Source organism: Micropterus dolomieu, linkage group LG01 (assembly GCF_021292245.1).
Source record: "Micropterus dolomieu isolate WLL.071019.BEF.003 ecotype Adirondacks linkage group LG01, ASM2129224v1, whole genome shotgun sequence".
NCBI lineage: Eukaryota > Metazoa > Chordata > Actinopteri > Centrarchiformes > Centrarchidae > Micropterus > Micropterus dolomieu.
Window position 1 is genome coordinate 42,831,987 of NC_060150.1, and position 21,104 is coordinate 42,853,090.

General features: G+C 39.3%; 2 protein-coding genes across 5 annotated transcripts in view; one reads left to right on the forward strand and one right to left on the reverse strand.

Moving 5' to 3' along the window:
* The window catches only part of LOC123961428 (dipeptidyl aminopeptidase-like protein 6), a 238,933-nt gene extending 224,027 nt beyond the window's left edge, over nt 1–14,906 (forward strand). For all 4 annotated transcript variants that reach the window (XM_046036957.1, XM_046037031.1, XM_046036866.1 and 1 more), the window contains 16 exons: nt 496–619; nt 713–751; nt 920–1,027; nt 1,332–1,423; nt 3,014–3,061; nt 3,193–3,311; nt 5,036–5,107; nt 6,620–6,727; nt 7,868–7,937; nt 8,825–9,019; nt 9,599–9,653; nt 9,902–10,001; nt 10,678–10,736; nt 10,821–10,893; nt 11,014–11,087; nt 12,340–14,906. In XM_046036957.1, the coding sequence (XP_045892913.1) occupies nt 496–619; nt 713–751; nt 920–1,027; nt 1,332–1,423; nt 3,014–3,061; nt 3,193–3,311; nt 5,036–5,107; nt 6,620–6,727; nt 7,868–7,937; nt 8,825–9,019; nt 9,599–9,653; nt 9,902–10,001; nt 10,678–10,736; nt 10,821–10,893; nt 11,014–11,087; nt 12,340–12,489 (1,486 nt within the window). In that variant the 3' untranslated portion in view covers nt 12,490–14,906. The remainder of the gene's footprint in view (nt 1–495; nt 620–712; nt 752–919; nt 1,028–1,331; nt 1,424–3,013; nt 3,062–3,192; nt 3,312–5,035; nt 5,108–6,619; nt 6,728–7,867; nt 7,938–8,824; nt 9,020–9,598; nt 9,654–9,901; nt 10,002–10,677; nt 10,737–10,820; nt 10,894–11,013; nt 11,088–12,339) is intronic.
* A 351-nt stretch (nt 14,907–15,257) lies between these two features.
* Nucleotides 15,258–20,944, reverse strand: ggh (gamma-glutamyl hydrolase (conjugase, folylpolygammaglutamyl hydrolase)). The gene is made up of 9 exons (XM_046037435.1): nt 20,785–20,944; nt 20,518–20,626; nt 20,356–20,406; nt 17,411–17,495; nt 17,192–17,330; nt 16,341–16,447; nt 16,020–16,110; nt 15,782–15,916; nt 15,258–15,676 (listed from the first exon to the last, which is right to left on the reverse strand). Exons 1-9 carry the CDS (start codon nt 20,909–20,911, stop codon nt 15,558–15,560), a joined length of 963 nt encoding a protein of 320 aa, XP_045893391.1. The 5' UTR covers nt 20,912–20,944; the 3' UTR covers nt 15,258–15,557.
* Nucleotides 20,945–21,104: the final 160 nt, after the last annotated feature.

The following is a 21,104-nucleotide window of genomic DNA, read 5'->3' on the forward strand; positions in this document are numbered from 1 at the left end:
GTTCTCTCACGTGTAAACCGTCTCTATATATTCATTTTCTGATGCTATACAGGTTAGCATAGTTCTCAGAAATCATATTCTTTGAATTTCCTTTGTATCAGTATTTTCTGCTGCTGTCATTGCATATCCTGCACAGACTCTGTAAATTTTATGTCTCCAGTGATGCATTTTTACTTAATGTGGTTCTGTGTTTAGTCCCATTAAGTTTAATGCCCTCATTTGCTCTTTTCGTATTTATACCCAATTTTTTATTCCTCCTTTATTCCGCTGTGGCTCATTATATGCTGCTCTAATATCTCAATTTCTCTGCAAGATCATTAATGTTTCATCCCTTTTTAAAATTCTATCACAATTTACAATTGGTAAATCGCAACATTTTGGCACTTTTTTTTGTCACAAACAGTTTTGTCTCAGTGATTGACCATTTACTGATCAGCAGAACTTGCAATATAAACAAAGTTAATCATTATTTAATCGTTTCTTTGTGTTTTTCAGTGAGTACTACGTGACCATGGTGAAATGGGCCACCACCACCAAGCTGGCCATCAACTGGCTGAACAGAGCCCAGAACATCTCGATACTCACACTGTGTGAGGCCACAACGGGAGTTTGCACAAAGGTACGCCTGAGTCTTTTGTGTGTTCTACTGTTATGTGTACTGTATTTATCAGTGATCATACATCAACTGAAACATGCCAACCTCTTTCTACAGAAACATGAGGATGAAAGTGAAGGATGGCTGCACAGACAGGTGAGAATATTGACACACATGTAAGATGTATTTGGAGTTTTTGATTGCAGCACTTAGAATCTGCTCTGGCAATGTTACAGGCTATGTTGTCTTTTGTAAATTGGATAACTTTTACGTTTACCAAGTTATTTATATAGTTTTTAAGTAAAATACTCTCTGCGTCTTCAGAATGAGAAGCCTCTGTTTTCCAAAGATGGGCTGAAGCTGTTCTTTACTCGTGCCATTCCTCAAGGAGGCAGGGGCAAGTTCTTCCACATCTCCATGTCCATCTCTCAGGTAGCAGGATATTTATGTGTACAGTATTGTTTAGCAAGAGTTAACAAACATGTATCATGTTTATTATACTGTCTGATTATTGTATCCTTATAAATAATCCTCATAACTGACAGTGAATGTAATTAATTAAAATGTGTTTTATGTTCCAACGACTTTGTAAGAATGAGTGTCGAAATCAATAGGCAATTTTGCAGTTATTCTTGGTATTTTATGCACATTTTAAGTAATTGTATTGTCAAAATATGCAATTGCCATCATACAATAAAGTCACCACATTCTTGTACTTTTCTGTTTATTTCCAAAGCCCAACACCAGTACAGACACACTGCAATCCATCACGTCTGGAGACTGGGATGTCACCCAAGTCCTGGCCTATAATGAGGACAGCCAGTTGATGTGAGCACCCACAAACCAAACCAGCATCACCCTCCCAGTCATGGCAAAAAAACAACTGTTACAGTTCTGTAGTCATCTTCCTGTATGTAGGAACCGCAGTTTTTAATTATAAGCAAACGAAAGTCACATGTATGGACGCGTATTTATCAGCTCTTTTATTGGATATTTTTGAATTCATTCATACTGTCATTGTGTGAGAGATTTGGCCTTTAAACTAAACCTGGTTTGACTCTCTATAACATTGGCTAAACACAACGTCAGCTGTCTTTGTCATAATGAGGACATGAGCAGCACGCTCAGCTTGAACGCTATGATAATAGTAGTCAGTCATTTAGCTGACGCTTTTATCCAAAGCGATTTACAATTGCTATATATATTAGAGGTCACAACCTTTTGAGCAATTAGGGGTCAAGTGTCTTGCTCAGGAACACATTGGTGGATGTCACAGTGGGAATTGAACCCAGGTCTTCAACAACTAAGGCATGTGTTTTATCCACTGCTCCATTACCACACCTAGATATAAAAAAATAAGACAATAAGATAATAATAAAAGAAGATAATTAAAGTTAAATACAAATTTTATAAGAAACATCTTTTAAACTTGTTTTCTTGTAAATCATGTCAAATTTGCTTTGGTCATTACAACATATAGTGTTGAACAAAATACCAGTTCATGTGATAAGAAGATCTTAAAACATTCTGAAGAAAATTGACATGTTTGCTGTTTCAGCAAATCTCAAGGAAGGATTTTGCTGACGATTTCATACAAGAGAGACAATGGGTTAAATATTACAGCACCACTGACAGAGAAGGAGCGAGACCCCCCCCCCATTCACATGCTGGGTGTCTCTGTATCTCCCTGCATTTGAGTGCTTCAGTTACACGGACAGAGCACAGTGAAGCAGGTTGTTTGTTGGTGTACAACAGATAAATTACCCTGTTTATTTACAAGATGTATATCGATTACAAGACAGCAACTATACTTCCTGTCTCCTGTGCTGAGCTTCGGGTTCTTCAACCAGCTGGTACAGCTCCACACAATAAAGTGCTCTAAATGTGTTCAACGAAAAAGCGCCTTTGTTGCACCCGTAAAGAATGTGACTCATCCCCAACGCTCCCAGATCGTTTCACACCCACACTCCAGGCCACAAGGCAACTGTGATCCGATTAACATGATCTCACATGTGCACACTTGCATTATCACCAACAAACAAACATGTACAACAAACAAGTTACTCGTCGCCAGTGTTCAAGTCACATGAAAAACTCTCTCACACAAAACCTCTTCCCCAAGGGGGTAAGATTTGGCCTACTTCTGTTTCTTCCTACTTCTAAAAGGACTCATCCCCCCACAACACACCACCTCACCCCTCAACCCCCTTTCCCCCCCATCATTAATTTATGAAACATCTATTCTAGTGAGTAGATGTGGCGCTGCTTGTGTGTGCCAGGTGTTTTTTTTTCCCACTCCCCAAGCTGAGTGGTGAACACAGCTCTGCTTAAGCCACAAAAAGTCTAAAACTTGTATATGCTATACCTACACTCAAAATCTGCTGCCATGACATTCTGTGTTCTCCTATATTAATGTAGATACTTCTTGAGCACTGAGGATGGTCCAAAGCGAAGACATTTGTACAGGTAATGGCTGTTAATCTGCATTATCTTATCAGCAGCTGTTGTTTTGGAAGTAGAACATTATATACATTTTGCTCATTTGGATTTTGAAAAAGTCTCCAAAATGTTAAATGTCTTGTTCTTTGTTTCCTTAGCGCGGACACATTTGGTTCGTTCAACCGCCGCTGTCTGTCGTGCGCCTTGTCCGACAGCTGTGGCTACATCAGCGGCTCCTTCAGCCACAACATGAGCTATTTCCTGTTAAACTGCCAAGGTAGCTAACACGATAACTTTGACTCATGTCCCCCTCCATTTTGAACTCTATCAGCCTCTATCTTCCCTCTCAAGTCTTTGTCCTACTTATTCACCTTATGTAGACACCTAGGACTCTTTTTAAACAATGTTTAAAAAAGCACATGTGCACAGGGTCAAAGAGGGGAGATCCAAGCACACCTGCTACTTTAATAACAGCACAGCACAGCATTGCATAACAGGGTCAGCTAATACAAGTGTGTAGTACAAATCAGAGGGGGGTTGTGATTAATAATTTTCCCTTGAGCCAGTCACATCACTCATTCCCTACCTTTTTACAAACCATAATGAAAATGGCTCACCAAGAGTCCAATCATCCAGTTCGGTTTCATCAACAAGGAAATAATAGAATATATTAGCCAGCCAGTTTCTGCCATAATTTTGCAGCAGAGGCTGTAGTTCAAATATCCATCATCCATCCTTCAGATAGCTAGAGGGATTTTACCAGCTGAAGTGGCAGCCAAATAGCTTGTAAATGTTATGAAACAAAAAGTACATTTCCCTCCTGAAATAAAGCGGAGTAAAGTATAAGGTACCATAAAATGGAAATAATTACGTGAAACACACACATTTAAAAGTTGTACTTAGGTACAGGACTTGAATAAATGTACTTAATTTCTACTACTACATTCACCATTATTCTAGCATGTGTTTTCAGTATTTCCTGCTCACTTAATGATCAAAAAAGTAACATTGTGCTAAAAATAGACCCGCGCTTTGTGTATCTATCCCCCAGTTTTTAATGAAACAAATGCACTCCCGTCTTGTTGTTCCTCTCCTTCCACCTATCGTCCATATTTCCTGTTGGTCACGAAAATACCAAAAGAATGTTATTTCAAAAATGTCAAAGCGCTGCTGCAAAAACAGAGCGACAAGATGAGTTTCTGTGAAGACTTGTAGCTTCAATATGTAATCACTAATCTAACAATTTTGTGTCGATCCTCTCTGAACCTCACTATGTGATCATCAGTGAACTCAGGTCAAACAGGAAATGACCATGATGCCATCAAACCCTCTCTGCTGACCCCAGAAATCGCTGATAGTCAATGGTTCTGCACCTCATACATTTGTAATCCACATCTCCTCACAGTCTGCCTAGAATAATTTATGTGATGAGGATATGATATCATTACCATGGGGAGAGGGAGTGGGAGGAAGAAAAGGAGAGAAAGAGAGTGAGCGGCTTGTGTGCTTTCCACTATACACAACCACAATGTTCCTGTACTGTGTTTCCCAATTTGCTAAGTGCATCAATCACTTAATTTGCTTTCCCTTCTCTCTTTTCTCTTCTGATTTGAGGTTTTAGGGCTAGTGTGAGAGAGACCTTGCTTCTGTTGGTGGCCTGGATATAGAAAAGCTATTTCAGCTATTGCATTACATAAATTGAATAAGCAAAGAATCGCCTCTTTGCCAAAGGATCTGGGATGCCTGTTTTTATTTTTTTGCAGCTTTATTGTTTGCAGTCACTGGAGGAGACGTCATCGTGCATTTGATGATGAACACAGAAAGAAACAAAAACTAAATATACCATTGTACCTTGTAAAAAGACAAAAAATGTAACCCACTCACTGATGTCTTTGAAATGTAAACAGTGCCTCATAAAACAGAGCCTCCATATGTCAGGGTCAAATATAAAAGTACAGGACAGTCTGGTGATGGGATCAAACTTTCTAATTTTCTCTCTAGGGCGGGACATCCCATTTGTAGCTGTTTACAAGACACAGAGAGACGGAGAAAGTGAGATGCAAGACAGAGAGAGTGAGTATTTCAAGTTATTCACAGATTTGCATTTACAAGACTCTGAATTGTGTTAAAGACATTACGAGTGACCTTATACAGAGTAGCATAACAGCTACATTGAAAATGACCTTGTCAAAAGGGGAGAGAAGTGTTTCCATAGCAGTGCAGAATGACCATGTTTCCAGTGTGTCACTGTTTGTCTATAAGCCAAGTCCAGCATGATGGCAGTAATCACATTACTTCTCTCAATGGATGTCCTCGTTAAATTATGACCTGCCTAACGGCTATATCAGCATACTGTAATAAGATTACTACAGTGTGCGTGTGTGTGTGCACGTCAGTGTCATCTTTTACCAATGTGATAGAAATGGAAATGCTGCAGTGTAATGTAATTACTGTAGATTATGCAATGTATTCTGCTGTTTAACAGTGTCTTTAAGTGCAATGATGTTTCCCAAATTTTCACCTACCAAACTGGTGAGTTTGCCTTTTTTTTTTAAAAGGCCTTGACTGATCTGTTGAAATCACCATGACTCACATTCATAAAGTATAATCATAGAAATGCAATCAGTATGCCATCATTATTAACAAGGCTAAGGGTCTCCAGCTACATTAGCAGCTCTGAGAGTCAGTACTTGAGCTAAATGCTAAGATCAGCATGCTAACTTCAAGTAGTGGACCAAGCATCTAGCCGACATCGCCATTCTGCTAACGTGACCAATAAAGATGTCTTGTTAAAGTGCCTTCAATTTTAATAGGATATGAGGCCATTATAGGTCAAATTACATTGTGCAGTGACAGAGTCAAGTTCATATCGGAAGTAGTCTCTATGCATACATACAGAAACACACTGACTGTTGGCTCCAGCCAGTAATCCAGGCAGAGCTCTTCTTCTTCTCCTATTCCTGTTCTCCATTAGCCTGGTATCTTTTATATGAGTTTGTCAGTATGGGCAGCAGTCTGTGTAAACTGTCAAAAGGCAGCATCCAGGAGGGAAAATCCACAAACCAATCCCAAAATACAATGGTTGCTACATCGCCTTTGACTCCAGCAGTCATGGCAACCAAGGGTGATAAGTTAGTGTTGCACAAAGCATCTGGTTACAACTGGTTCTCTGCTCTCAGGACAACCTCTTGAGGCATGAGGAAAAATTATAGCTGCAGTTTTTCTGGTATGCATTCCGTTGGAGTTCATACAGAAGGTTTTGTAGGATGAGATGCTCCGATATTTAATGAAGCTGCTTTCTTGTATGCATAATGCATATTTTAATATTCTTTTTGTGGACAGATTTGCATGAAAAAGTGTTGTGTTGATATTGAACCTCTTGTAAACTGGTAAAATAATACACCTGATCTGATTCACAAGGAAACAATATCAAGCCGATGTGAATTTTAGTATTACTGTTAAGATCAGAGGTTTGCTGTACATTGCAGCATGACTTGGTTGCAAGCTCTGGCCATGTTCCTGTCCAAACATTAATACTAAACTTTCTAAACTGTAATCTCATTGTTTATCATGTTCTGTGTGCAGGTATTGCAGAAGTATATAAACTGGAGAGTAATCAGAACCTGAGGCTGACCCTGGACTCCATGCAGATGCCTATAGTGGAGTACAAGGAGATCAACATGGATGACTACAGTATGTTTCATGTGCCAGAGCTACATTTACATTAATGGACAAGTAAAGTTCATGAATAAAATCACACAAAAATTATCAATGGAAATCAAATTTATCAACCCATGGAGGTCTGGATTTGGAGTCGCACTCAAAATCAAAGTGGAAAACCACACTACAGGCTGATCCAACTTTGATGTAATGTCCTTAAAACAAGTCAGAATGAGGCTCAGTAGTGTGTGTGGCCTCCACGTGCCTGTATGACCTCCCTAGGGCTCTGGCAGTGCTCCTCCTGCTCCTCCTTGCACAAAGGCGGAGGTAGCGGTCCTGCTGCTGGGTTGTTGCCCTCCTACGGCCTCCTCCACGTCTACTGATGTACTGGCCTGTCTCCTGGTAGCGCCTCCATGCTCTGGACACTACGCTGACAGACACAACCTTCTTGCCACAGCTCGCATTGATGTGCCATCCTGGATGAGCTGCACTACCAGAGCCACTTGTGTGGGTTGTAGACTCCGTCTCATGCTACCACTAGAGTGAAAGCACCGCCAGCATTCAGACGTGACCAAAGCATCAGCCAGGAAGCATAGGAACTGAGAAGTGGTCTGTGGTCACCACCTGCAGAACCACTCCTTTATTGGGGGTGTCTTGCTAATTGCCTATAATTTCCACCTGCTGTCTCTTCCATTTGCACAACAGCATGTGAAATTGATTGTCAATCAGTGTTGCTTCCTAAGTGGACAGTTTGATTTCACAGGAGTGTGACTGACTTGAAGTTACATTGTGTTGTTTAAGTGTTCCCTTTATTTTTTTGAGCAGTGTATTTAAGAAAAAAATACTTTGAACTATGACATCCCAACTTTCATAAAACTCTTTTTAGATGGGTTAGGTGGTACAGAATACTTGTATTAATGATACTTTATCATTATTGGTAATGAAAGCCAGGGTAGGCAATGTTGGAGAAACTAGCGAGAGACAGCTAGTGGTTGAAAGTATCCAAACAAAAAAAATCTGCCTCCTTCTGAAGCCACTTTCCCAAAATATAACAAAAAATGTATCTGAAATAAATTACCTACCCTAGATATAAAAATAGTGTATGTTCATGTCCTCAATAACTGAAAAAGAATTTATTGCGCCTTTACTGTGTTTTTTGGATCTGCATTGCAGCCCTGTCGATGCAGATCTTCAAACCTGCCGGGTTCGTGGAGACAGCACACTATCCACTGCTCCTGCTTGTGTATGTATGAACACCTTTTCATGCACTTCTGAGTGCAGTACATGCAAAAAGTGTGTGTCCATTAGCAATGTTGACTCCACACATGTTCACACTTCACTCCGGGTTCTATGAGAACATGGCTGTCCTCATCAATGGAGATTTCCCGGACAGCGTTTTAATCAGGCTGCTTCGTCCTCTACTCTGGCTGGAAAATAATTACACTGAGAGAGGAAACTTACCCTCCTGTCCACCCAGTTCTTTCATTAGCATTTCTTTCCTCAGGCGTTTAACTATCTTTTACTCTGCAGCTCAAGATTTTCAGAACTTAGCCCTTAGTCTGCGCATTAAATAAAAACCATAATTCCCTGTATGCTAATTTTTCATTTTAAATGAAAGTGACCGTGACGGCTTATTGAGTCAAAATAAAGTCAGCTTTCCCATCAAGGGTTTATTTTGGGATCGGTCATTGTTTCAGTTTGATTATTTGAGACTTGCAGGCGCTTAAACTGCAGACAGTAAGCAGAGAGTATCTGCAGATATCAAATTCACTTTAGATTAAGTTATGTCTGCTGAATCTGAAATAATAATTTTTAAGAGATGAAATTTTACTGTTTCGGATTAAGTTATGCCTGCTGTATGTTCTGCTTTCTTTCATCCTCGTACCACTTTCTGTACTGCTGATGTTGCAGTACCTTTCCTGCACAGCCATCTCATAGATACCCACAATAAATAGTTCACACCCCAAAACTTCCTAAATGTTTCTGAAAAGGAATTTATAGGCAAATGTTGTATACCAAGAGAGTCCCAAACAGACACACACATTATTTGACCTACTATTCATTTTGATATTTTTAAAAAAACATTGCATTTAGCAGTGTTGTAAGTTTGTCTTGGTTGTGTTCATGCAGCGACGGGACCCCTGGTGGCCAGACGGTGGCGGAGCAGTTTCACCTGGACTGGACCACCGTGCTGGTGAGCAGCTTCGGTGCCATCGTGGTGCGCTGTGACGGACGAGGCAGCGGCTTCCAGGGCACCAACCTACTGCACAGGATTCAGAAGAGGCTGGGCGTGTTCGAGGAACAGGATCAGAAGGATACTCTTAAGTATGTGATGTTTTCATCATGTCTGTTTAAAAATTGAATAGACACTAGGGTACCAGAGATCACTGTTGGCTCTGATAGAGATGTTTTAACACAAAAATACATCTATTATAGAAGGTGCTTTTCAATAACACACACACATTAAAAATCAATGTCATAGCTTAGTGTTAACACATAGTGTTAACATCAGTCAACCAAATTACAAATGTGAACAGTATCTGTGTTTACATGAAGCCACATATATTCACAAGAAAAGAACATGTCAAACAAGTGGCTTAAACCTTTATGTGTCTATTCAAACACCTCCTCTAATTACTTGCTGTTTTAAGAGTGTCTAGCTTTTATTTTTAGCACGCTCTCGCACACAAGTAGTTGGTCTAGGATTGAATAACTGTAGAAGCAGTAAAATAGTATTATAATCTTATCTGTGTTATGATTGCTATTACTTGTCATAATAGTAGTATTAATAGTATCCTTTAAAGTTCCTTGCATGTGTCGGCTACAGTTGTTCTGGTGATAGTCTATACAAAAGTCCAAATAGAAATGTTCTTCCTAACTAGAACCAATGTTTATCTTTTGCAGTTTCATTTTGAAAGAGCCCTACATTGACAAAACCAGAGTTGGAGCATTTGGAAAGGTAAGAATATTCTCAATGTGTGAGTGAAAGAATCCCGCATGTCTTTGTGAACACCCAGGTTGCACTATTATGTTGTTATGAGTGTCAGCTTGGGAACCTAACAGGCTACAATGTGTCAAAAACGCAGCGATACTCCATTCTACCAATATCTGAATTACACCACCTGTTCGAAAAGTTTGTAAAAAAATCCTGCTGTCTGTTTGTGCGGTTCCTGAGGCTCTACGATAACAAGCATTTTTGTTCCTCAGGTGTATGGAGGCTATGTGACTAGCCTGTTGGTCAGCGGCGAGGAATCACCTGTCAAGTGTGGCGCTGTCCTCTCACCCATCACTGACTTTGAATTATATGGTAATTTTCTTTGCATGGACTTGTTTCTGCTGTATGTAGTAAACAAACACAATCATTCTGGCTCAGGCATCGCTGTCATATAGAGTATATTCAGATTGCAAATCCAGCACCTTTACAGGGACATGTGTTACCTGTATGTGTGAGGATAAACAGATGAGCTTGTTCACCCTTTCAGTGTGATGGTGCAGATCCGCCCAGAACCCAATCATAACAGTGCCAGACAAAGTTACGCCAGCCTCACCTCCACCACCGAGGAATAAAACATGTGAAATATAGAAATGGCGTGTGTCAAGAGAGTGACAGAGGCGGAGAGTGAGAGACGGAGCTCGAGAGACAGAGCTCATGTAGCTGCACCGAGACAGGAAACTGCAAATTAAGGAGGAGCTGGGCGTTGCGGTGTGACTGATTTCCCATCTATTTGATTTCTCTTGCTTTGCCAGGGGGTGAGAGACATGCTATGACACTGTATAAGTGTGGAATTGCAAATGAGGACAGCTTCTAGACTAAAGAATATGTAGATGGGTGAATATATTAGAATATGGAGAAGAAAACCTGGAATTTTTTTCCGTCAGAGAACAAGGCAGAAATGACACATCCATCTTTTTATTACAATGAAGTTTGCTTTGATGTCAAAATCAAATCAAAAGTAATAATTAAAACCCTCTTTCCTCTGCAGCTTCTGCATTTTCAGAGAGATATCTTGGGCTGCCTAAACCTGATCCAAGGGCATACACGGTAAGATTTCAAATTCCAGTTGTGATAATTGTCGTAGTATCTCATTTGATCTAATTTGTTGCTGTATCTCTCATTACTCATCAGATGGCAAATTTAGCGCACAGAGCATCTCAGTTCATGGATAAGAAGTTTCTTATTATCCATCCAACAGCTGATGGTAGGACAAGGATTTTCTAAGTCTTTCAGAAAATGTCGGGTTTTTTTTCTAAACCTTACAAGTAGCAAAACGATGTACTGCCTCTGACATTTTAGCATATGTCTCATTATGTCTTTCCAGAAAAAGTCCATTTCCAACATACAGCGAAATTCATTGCCCAGCTCATCAATGAAAAGGCCAACTACACCTTACAGGTATGCGGTTTCACTTTCACTCCTTTGTAATTACAACGGCTGCTGATCCAATTTCTCTGCTTGTCTTTCTTCGCCTGGTTCAGTTGTTCTCCAACCTTTGGGAGCACTGTGATCCCAGTGGGATCCCACAGCAGGCAGAGGATTAGCCCTCACAATGCCTTCATTCCACATAATGAGATTATGAGACCTTCTTGGGCATCCTGCATTAACACCAGGACTAATCCAATTAAGATACAATGCACTGCAGCTGAATGTTCATTGGAGCTTATTACTCACTGATAGGTTAGGTCTTAATCCAAAGTCAAAACCAAAAGGTATTCAATTTAAAATCATGCTTTGAAATTGAATCCATTTGGGTTGTGAACTTTAGGTTGAACAAACAAGATTTCACCTTGGGCACTGGCATTTTCTGACATTTAGTAGACTAAACGATTAATAAACTGATATTAAATTAATAAACAGATTATGTGATATTTAAAATAAATTTTAGTTGCATTCTTAGACTGTAGGCAGACTAGAATGTAAAGATACCTGATGTGGGTCACTGGCAGTGATGGTAAAACAGTAAAATTGTTTATTCGCTAATATTTTAATATGTAGTACATTTTCCTAATTATACTTACATACTTTTACTGAAGTACTGTAATATTTCCATTGCAGGATTGCACAGGATGTAGTATTAGTACTTTTACTTACATTAAGTAATGTGATAAAGGATCTGAATACTACTGAGTCCACTAAAGGTTAGTGGACATGTAAACATTTTAGGTTTGGTTCTCAATCATGAATTTGGAATCACCACAAAAAATATGATGGCAAACAGTACACACTATGTTTGCATAATCTTGCCTGTGACCGATTTTTAATTCTTATTCCCCTTTTTAGTCTTATATGCTGTCCTGTGTCAATTGGTTTATTCTCAAATCTTAATCCTAAACCTTAGATTGGATTCATGGGGAAGCATTATTAAGTCTCATCTTTACATGAGGGGAAAATAGTTTCCTGGAGCGGAAAACACATTTTGCACCTAGATTCTTGAGGCTCACTTGTTGGTGGCAATGACAAAATCTTCTCCCTTGTGTAAATAATGAACGTGAGTGCTCTGTCTCTGTCAGTGATTTGTCTCGCTCTCTACCAGTCTATTATAAGAAGTCGAAATACAATAATCTGTAATAACTGATCTTGTCTCTATGACACAAAATGCGGCCAAAAGCAGCATCTCGCTCATGTAAACATATTTTTTGTGTGTCAGATCTACCCAGATGAAGGCCACTTCATTCACAGTGAAGCAACAAGGCAGCACCTCAGCCAGTCCCTGGTCAACTTCTTCGAGGAATGCTTCAGGCTACCAGAAATAGTGTTTGAGGAGGTGCTGGAGGAGGAGAGTGAAGACGAGGGTTAGCTCAGCCTCCTGAGGCTCATGTGCCCCAAATACTTCCCACCCATGTTTCGCCTACTGAACCACCTCCATCCTCTCCCAGTGCCCAAGCACAACACTGGCATACAGCTTTCCACAATATGTGGAAATTGTCATCTGTCCTTGCCCAATTTTATTTGCACTCCCCGTGTCTGCATGCTGAACCTGAGGACTGCCTTTCTAGCAGACGACCATCTATTCGCCCATCTTCTGCCCTGAGTTCAAACCCAAACGGCCCTCCAGAGAGCCAACAAAGACTGAAGACCTGACATGGAATATACTGATTGATTTCCCACAAAGCGGTCTCCTTCACAGCAGGACGGACCAGCTCCCTGAGCAGTGGAGAGACCGCATCAGCAAGACTTTCCAGCTGTGAGGAGAGGAACACCTTATAGCACATAACTGATGGGGTTGTATATTAATGAAAATCAGACGCCTGGTGAGAAACACTGGTTGGCAGTGTTCATAACAGGTGTTTGGAATTGTGCAGATACAGGAAATGTTACTATTTTTAAAGTTGTGAAGAACTTTCATGTTGGACTGTGGTTGTGTCTATTGTTCTTACAGTATATAAAATAGCACACAAACATTCATTTGGCTATTACAGATTTACTGTATTTTCTTTCGGTATGTCCTGATGTTGGTTTCATCTCGTAGCCTCGTTTTATGTATTTCAGTGATGCTGACAGAATTCTCTAGCTGGCAAAATGTTAATGTTTGGATGAAAAAAAAAAAAAATACACCCTGGGTTTCTCGATGTTCATTTCAGAAAGTTTTATGACGCTCCAGTTTTATCAAATGTTATTAGCATTACCTTGTTTTAGTCACTGTGCCTTACTTTGTTAGAAAACATCCTGCTGTGGGATTGCATTTATGAACTACAACAAGGCTAGTTTTATAGGAATAGTTTGACACTTTGGGAAATAAGCTTACCCACTTTTGTTGTAAAGACTTAGGTGAGAAGAGAGTAATTACACTTCAATTACATGTCATATCAGCCACCAGCTGGTTAACTTAGCTTAGCATAAAGACTGGAAGCAATGTAGCTCCTCTGATGTGTCATTCTTTATTCTGAGTAAAGACTGCAAGTTGTGATTTAAGGAGTCTTATGACATGGATTACTTCTTGGCCAGTGGCAATGGCTTCCTGGAATCTCCAGAGCCAGACTAGCTAGTTTTCTCCCTGCTTTTATTATTTATGCTAAGCTAAGTGTCTCTTGGATTTAATAGACGGAAATGACAGTAGTATCAATCTTTCCATCTAACTCTCAGCAATAAAGCATACTTTCCAAAATGGCAGCTATTTTTTAAATATATAGCTTGAAATAGCTAATTATTCAAATAAATTATAATTTATATTAATGTTATTGAAAAGAGCTACTTTAACGACACTGAGAATCAATCATTACACCAAGCTAAAATGTACAGAATCTGCATGCATCATTGCTTAGACGCTGTTTAAGAATGGTAGGTGAAGAAAACATGTCACCAGTACAGACACTGCAGTGTTAATCAGAAGCCACTGAATAAACTTTAAAGTTGAAGGCAAGAGGCCATTAGTATTTGAGAGAAATTATGCATTTGTAAATAAGAGGGGGAAATTGTCAGCTTCAGCGTGCAATGAAGACATGGCAAACTTAATGGTGAATTCTTGAGGCACAAGTTTAATTTTCCTTTTATTTAAATTTTATTTGAATGGCCATGTGTTTTACGTTTCAGTGCATGTTAAGAGGTTATTTGCAGCACTATCCCTGATAGCTCAATTCCACATGGTAATTTTGACATCTTGAATGTTCCTTACTGGATTGCATAAATTACATCTCCAGTAGTGTTGTGATTGAGATCCCAGTCTCGTCGGCTTGATGTGTAAATGTTATTCAAATATCATTTTATTCTGAAAAAAAGAAAAGAACAATATTACCTGAGTGTTATTTGTGCATAAAGCATTTTGGAAGTTACATTTGACTTAATTTCTGTTCTCCCGTTGCTGTCCTTGAACTGAGTTGAAAGTGGACTTTATAAATGCCAATGGCAACATCAAACTTTCTTGCCAGTGGTTGAGGACTTTTTCAAGACGCTCAACTTTGTTATCCAAAGCATAGAAGGAAAATTAATGTCAGATTGTGGCATGAAGGTAAATGTTAGAATAAAAAAAACTAGATATTTTGTCAGCCTTCAGTCTTTTTTTGGCTCATGTTTTTTTGCTCTTGTGAATTTTAAAGCTGTATTAATTTTTTTTTTAACACCAACATGTCATAAGAAGTATTATCAAACAATTGCCCATTTATGTGTCTAGCAGACACACGGAAACATTTGCACTAATTTAGTCATGTTTCTGGTGACCAGTTAACTGTAAGTCCAACATTTACTCTGCTTTTCGTCTCCAATAAATCGTGAGTAATATTCTGGCTCTTCAGTTGCTAAATGCTCCACTATGTTCACTAGCTAGTTGTAACTGTCTGTCTGTGATTTCATGCTGCACACGTAGTGCTAACTTGTTTATCAGAGCTTTTTTGTGGAAAACATTTGCCTGCTGCGACAAATCAGGGTTAATGACAACAGTGTTTGCTGGCCAGAAAAACCAAAGCAGCAAGCTGAAAGATAATTTATAGAGCTGACGGGAACTGCCAAGTTGGGTGATAATTTTCTGAGTTTAACACTTGATCCACTGTTGATGGAAAAATATTGATTTACACAGCTTTAAAAAGAATCTTTTATGTTTGTAGTTGTACGAATCATCAAACTATCACCATCTGCACTTTCTGTAATATTTAATTACTGTGTAAACCTACTTACAGCATCCACAAAGCAAATTTTTTATTTTAATCCTGCCCTGCATCAAGCTTGATGCAGGGCAGGATTAAAAAAATGTTATGTTGCATAGATAAACCTCCATCCTATTTCCAGTTTACTTCTGGTTTTGTTGCAGATTCAACAGATGGAATGAGCAGCAAATGTAAAATCAAACAAGTCATTATCTGCAAACACTCTAAAGTCACGTGACTGAGATAGCACTGATTGAGAAAGCACTCTGCAAACAGACATCAGAATAAATCAGAAGTAATATATTTGCTGGAAGCCACTCTTGGGCCCAGCATAAACAGGATTGTAGTTGTATATCAGCGCTTTGCTCTCATCCTCCTCTGACTCAAATCTGTGCAAGTTCTTCCTGGCTGTAAGGACAGAAATCAAAAATGCATTCAGATTTACAGATCACAAAGCCTCTATCGTGCAGCTGCCGATTAATGAAAGAACTAAAAATAAAGCCATGTGCATACCTTCACTGACAAAGAATTCAGCCATGTAAAAGGTGGTCTTGACTGCTGATGAAGAGTGTGGAATGTAAGGCCTCGTCCATTCAAATGCATTTTTCTCTGGATGCCACTGTGTCCCATAAATTGGGTAATCATGCGCTGCCGAGAGGTAAGGGAAGAGAAAGCACTCATTAAAATAGTCCCCTTCAGTGTGATTTTGCTGTAAACTTATACAGATAAAGTGACACTGCATTGTAACTACCTTCCACCGTTGACACAAACTCTATTTTTCCATCCGTATTTGTGGAGAGAACTTTGTAAAACTTCTTCAGCTCCTCATTTGTATTATAAGTCTGAAGGAAACGGAGAGGTTAGTTACAGTCCCACAACCTGCTTTCTATGGAGGAGGCACATGTAATTGGCTGGTCTGTTCAAGGGGGAAAAGCCGCATATTTTACCACAAAACAACAATATTGGCATTATCTGGCAGTGGTGTGGCTCTTACACTGCTCTCCTTATTATACATGTCAATAATCTTGGTGACTGAACCCTTTTCTCATTAAAATGGTAATAAATGACGTACCAACACTGCCAAACTCCACCTGTGAGAGTTTTCTGTCAGCGGCTCAGAAGCCAGATCTTCCATGAGTTCAGCCGGGAAGCCTTTGAACATCCTGCTGCCTTTGATTTCTGGAAATAAGTCATGACATTATGATCATTAGTAACAAAATTGAGTTTTTTCGGGATATTTAAGGTGGTTAATGTAAAGAAGATCCATCGTTTTCTTGTTAACTGTAACTGTGCCACTACAGACATGAAAAGGAAACTGATCAAAATATTAGTCTCATAAAATGCTGTGAAATGAGCAATAGCACTAAAATGCAGAGAATTATGTATTTAGCGGAGAAAATGTACGGTGATATTATATTGCTGCACCACAAACTGGACTATTTTAAAAGCAAATGTGACCCTTTAACCTTTTCAGCACTGTCAAGCTAATTGTTACGTTTAGATGACTCGTTAAGGAGTTAAGATCAAGCATGATGTTCGAAGAAAATGGAAGAAATAAGGTGTGACCTATGGCTCATTTTAATCATAATTTTCAATAGTTAGTTGGACCTGGATTTTCAGAGCTGAAGGCTAAATGTATTCTAGGGCTATTGATTATTTTCATTGTCAATTTATCTGTCAATTAATTTCTCGATTAATAGTTGTTTGGTCCATAAAATGTCAGAAAATGGTGAAAAATGTCTATCCGTGTTTCCCAAAGCCCAAGATGACGTCCTCAAATGTCTTATTAGACATTTTATTTACCGGCACAGAGGAGGAAAGAAACTTCACATTTAAAAACGAATCGTTCATTCATACGCTGCTGATTAAGAGTTCTCTCAACAATATGGAATAAATAATACATCTATTGAGACAAAGCCCTACCATCAGTGAAGTTCAGAGGTAATGGCACACCACTTGTATTGGTATTTGACAGCACTGTCTTTCTACTCGTCAAATAGGTCAGCTGCTCAAACCCGAGACAGGTGCCCCACACAGGAAAATAGTCGCCTCTCTCGTTTGCCTGAAACATAACATACAGTATTGCAGCATAATCCAGCATCCACACACTAAAATCTGGTTGCTAGTATTTTACGCTTTTACCTCAATAGCAAGCTCATAGAAGATTTTTGCAGCCCTTTCATAACCAGATGAGATAATGCTGACACCCCCGCCTGGGTAAAGGATCCTATAATCAAAGGCACAACATGGTCTGAGTCACGATTAGCGAAGAAACAAAGAGGTCATAAACAAAATGTTCTGTATCTTTTTTGGAAAGAAAACTCACAGGGGGAGGACAAAATAATAGAAAATGTTACATTTCAATATGCTTGTGTCTCCTATTTACATTCAACTCAATTTGACATGTTTTTAGGTCAATGTGTTGTCAGGCGTTTCGCCAGTTTGCGGCTTTCCACATTAAATTACTGTATTTGCAACTGTTCCACCAAATATTCATCTGGTATCAACTAAAAAGCTTCTTTGTACCTCTGTAAGTAGCCTATTGTTGCCTTGAAAACCTGCTTACAAAAGTTGTGATAACTTACAACAAACTTGTTCATCTGCCATTGTAATTAAGATTCACAGTAGGTGCTGCTGGAGCATTAATCATAACATAGCAATACTCTGTTATGTGGCAAGGATAAAGGTGCTAGTGACATGGGCAAAACATGGAAAAATTGCATTGGGAAAAAATAAATAAATAAAAATCTATTTACAACAATGGACTTGGAGCAAAAAGTGAGCATTGTGACCTCCTCCCAACTGCAGTGCTTTACTGGTATCATCAAGTGTGTTATTTTGTCCACCCCTGTACATAAAGTTAATAGTTTACTTTTCTGAAACCTGTCAGCACATGTTATTTTGTCAGAAGACATTTATAAATGACGACATAAATACAGTCCCCTCCAAAAGTATTGGAACAATTCCTTTGTTCGCTGAAGACATTTGGGTTTAAGATCAAAAGATGAGTATGAGACAAGAGTTCAGAATTTCAGCTCTCATTTCCTGGTATTCACATCTAGATGAACAACTCGGGACATATCACCCTTTTTGTTTGAACACCACCCATTTTTCAAACTTGTGAGCAAAAATATTGGATCATGTGACAGACGGATGTTTCTTGTTGCCCCAGTGTTGCCTTTGGACAAACATTGGGCATATCGAGCACAACAAATAGGAATTTCCTGAAAAAGAAAGAAACTACTGGTATACTGAGCAACAAACGTCGAATAGGTCGGGCAAGGAAAACAACAGTAGTTGATGACAGAAATATCGTGAGAGCTGCGAAGAAAACCCCCAAAACATAACCAACACCACAATGCAGGTTTGAAGATATCACAATCCACTGTTCGAAGAAATATAGAGGCCACACCACAAGATGCAAACCACTCATCAACAGAAAAGTGTGGAAAAAGAAAGGAACTGCTTCTGATCCAAAGCATACAAGCTCATCTTTGAAGCATGGTGGGGGTAATGTCATGGCTTGGACGTGCATGGCTGCTTCTGGAACAGGCTCATTAATATTTATTGATTATGTAACTGATGGTAGCAGCAGAATGAATTCAGAAGTGTACAGAAACATTTTGTCTGCCAATTTACAGAGAAATGCATTGAAACTTATCGGGAGGAGGTTTATCATGCAGCAGGACAATGAGCCAAAGCACACTGCCAACACCACAAAGGACTTCATCAGGGGGTGAAAGTGGAAGGTTTTAGACTGGCCAAGTCAATCATCTGACCTTAACCCAATAGAAAATGCATTTCACCTCCTTAAGAGGAGACTGAAGGGAGAGACACCACGAAACAAACAAGAACTGAAAGAAGCTGCGGTAAAAGCCTGGAATAGCATCACAAATGAAGAATCCAACAGTTTGGTGATGTCGATGGGTCGCAGGCTTGAGGTAGTTATTGCAAGCAAGGGTTATGCCACCAAATATTAAATGTTATTTACTTTAAGATTATTTGTTCCATTACTTTTGCTCACCTAGGAATGCTGTGGTCTAATACAAACGGTGATATGTCCTAAATTGTTGAACACATCTAGATGTAAATACCAGGAAATAAAAGCTGAAATTCTGAAATCTTGTCTCATACTCCTCTTTTGATCTTAAACCCAAATGTCTTCAGTGAACAACAAAAACAAAGGAGTTTGCCCTACTGTTCCAATACTTTTGGAGGGGACTGTATATCTCCCCAATTCTAAAACGGGTAGCTCAAATCAAGCAATCTGATTGGTTCATAGCAGTGATATAATGAGCGTCTATAATGTCAAATTCCTTGGCACAGATCCGTATCACTCCGAGACAAACAGGGTTCGAGTTATAATCTGAGCTTCGTGGGGGTCTCACGCCCCATTTACACCGGCGGAGAGAAATAAATAATAAGAAAGAGAAATCATTGCTTTTTACGTGATACAACATTTCCCTCTCACACACACAAACACACTCAGCAGTCCACTACTTCGCCCCAGATGTCTGCGATATTGCAACAAAGTTTAAGTTTCAATAGCCTGTTCAAAAGACTATTGCTCAAGGAGAGACGTAATTTCCCGCCCTTCGTGGTAGGTATAATATTAAAGTGTTATTATTTTACGCAGTGCTTGCCGCCAGCACACAAGAACAAAGCATATTATAAGTTACCAAAGTCAATCTACTGACGCTGGACAGTTTTTAGTGGCTGCACAATAAACGGCAACGCGCATAAATAAATAGTTCTAGTAAATCTAGCCTTTGATGTATGTTGCTTAGCAACCGTCAGCCTGGGGCAACTACTTTTTTTCATGAAATAAAACAAAGTCAAATTGTAGTGCGTCTGTTAGGCTACTTTGTTTTTGCCACACTTGGTAACCGTTTTATAAAAGCAATAGCTAACTTCAGGCCGTGATATACGCGTCGGGTCGAACAAAGCCCCTTAACTGTGATATACAGTAATAAGCGTCTACCACGGCCTGTCGTGAGCTACTGCTTAAATAAACTTTCCCAAACGTAGCACAGAGGCTTTGACTGCTCAACTGGTTATTATTATTATTATTATAATAACACATTTACCCATTAATGGAGTTGAACAGTGTCTTATACTCCTCCAGTGTCTGGTTAATCCTGTAGAAATGACAGGGGGAGGTTAAAGGTTTAAGGTCAAACACACATGGCGTATAAAAGAGCAGTTAGAGAAGCTGTTGTGGAGTCAGTTAGGTAACGTTAATAACTCACATAACAGGTACAACCCTTGCTCCTGCTGACTCCAGGAACTTGACATATGAGGCAGCAATGTAAGCTGTTTGACTTGGTTTAGGGGAGTAAACTTCTTGAGCCAGTACGCCTTTAAAATAATAAAAACACAGCCAGTTTAAGGCATGTAGTTACGTGACTCGACGCTTCTGTCTGTATGCATGCTGTCACCACAATAACACAGTTAAGTTAGCTGGTTAGTCGGAGGTTAGCGTGATGTCGCAGTAAATATCGTGTGAATAAACTTACCAATAATGGGTCTGTCATTGCTCTTGGCTGAGGAATAAAACGGTAGATACGAAAGACAAATGCAAAACAGCAGCAAACTCATATTTCTAAAACTAAAACATAACGTAGCGCGTTTCAGTTTCCTCATCCTGCAGTTTTACACTGTAGTCTACAACAGTGACAACACTTCCGGGCTACCTACAGAATAAAAGCACCACGTTTGACCTCCAATGACCTCGTTTATCGACTCTTATTTTCCCCACCACAGATAATAAACTACTAATTAACCAGCAAGATGCAAACCTTTTGTGTGGTGATTGTTATTTCAGTTAATTTGTTAT

Coding starts and splice junctions, on each gene's coding strand:
- ggh (XM_046037435.1), bottom strand. CDS start 20,911: ATGAGGAAACTGAAACGCGCTACGTTATGTTTTAGTTTTAGAAATATG. Junction 20,407..20,517: donor GCAAGGGTTGTACCTGTTAT/GTGAGTTATTAA, acceptor TCATTTCTACAG/GATTAACCAGACACTGGAGG. Junction 17,496..20,355: donor CTGTTCAACTCCATTAATGG/GTAAATGTGTTA, acceptor CTTTGATTATAG/GATCCTTTACCCAGGCGGGG.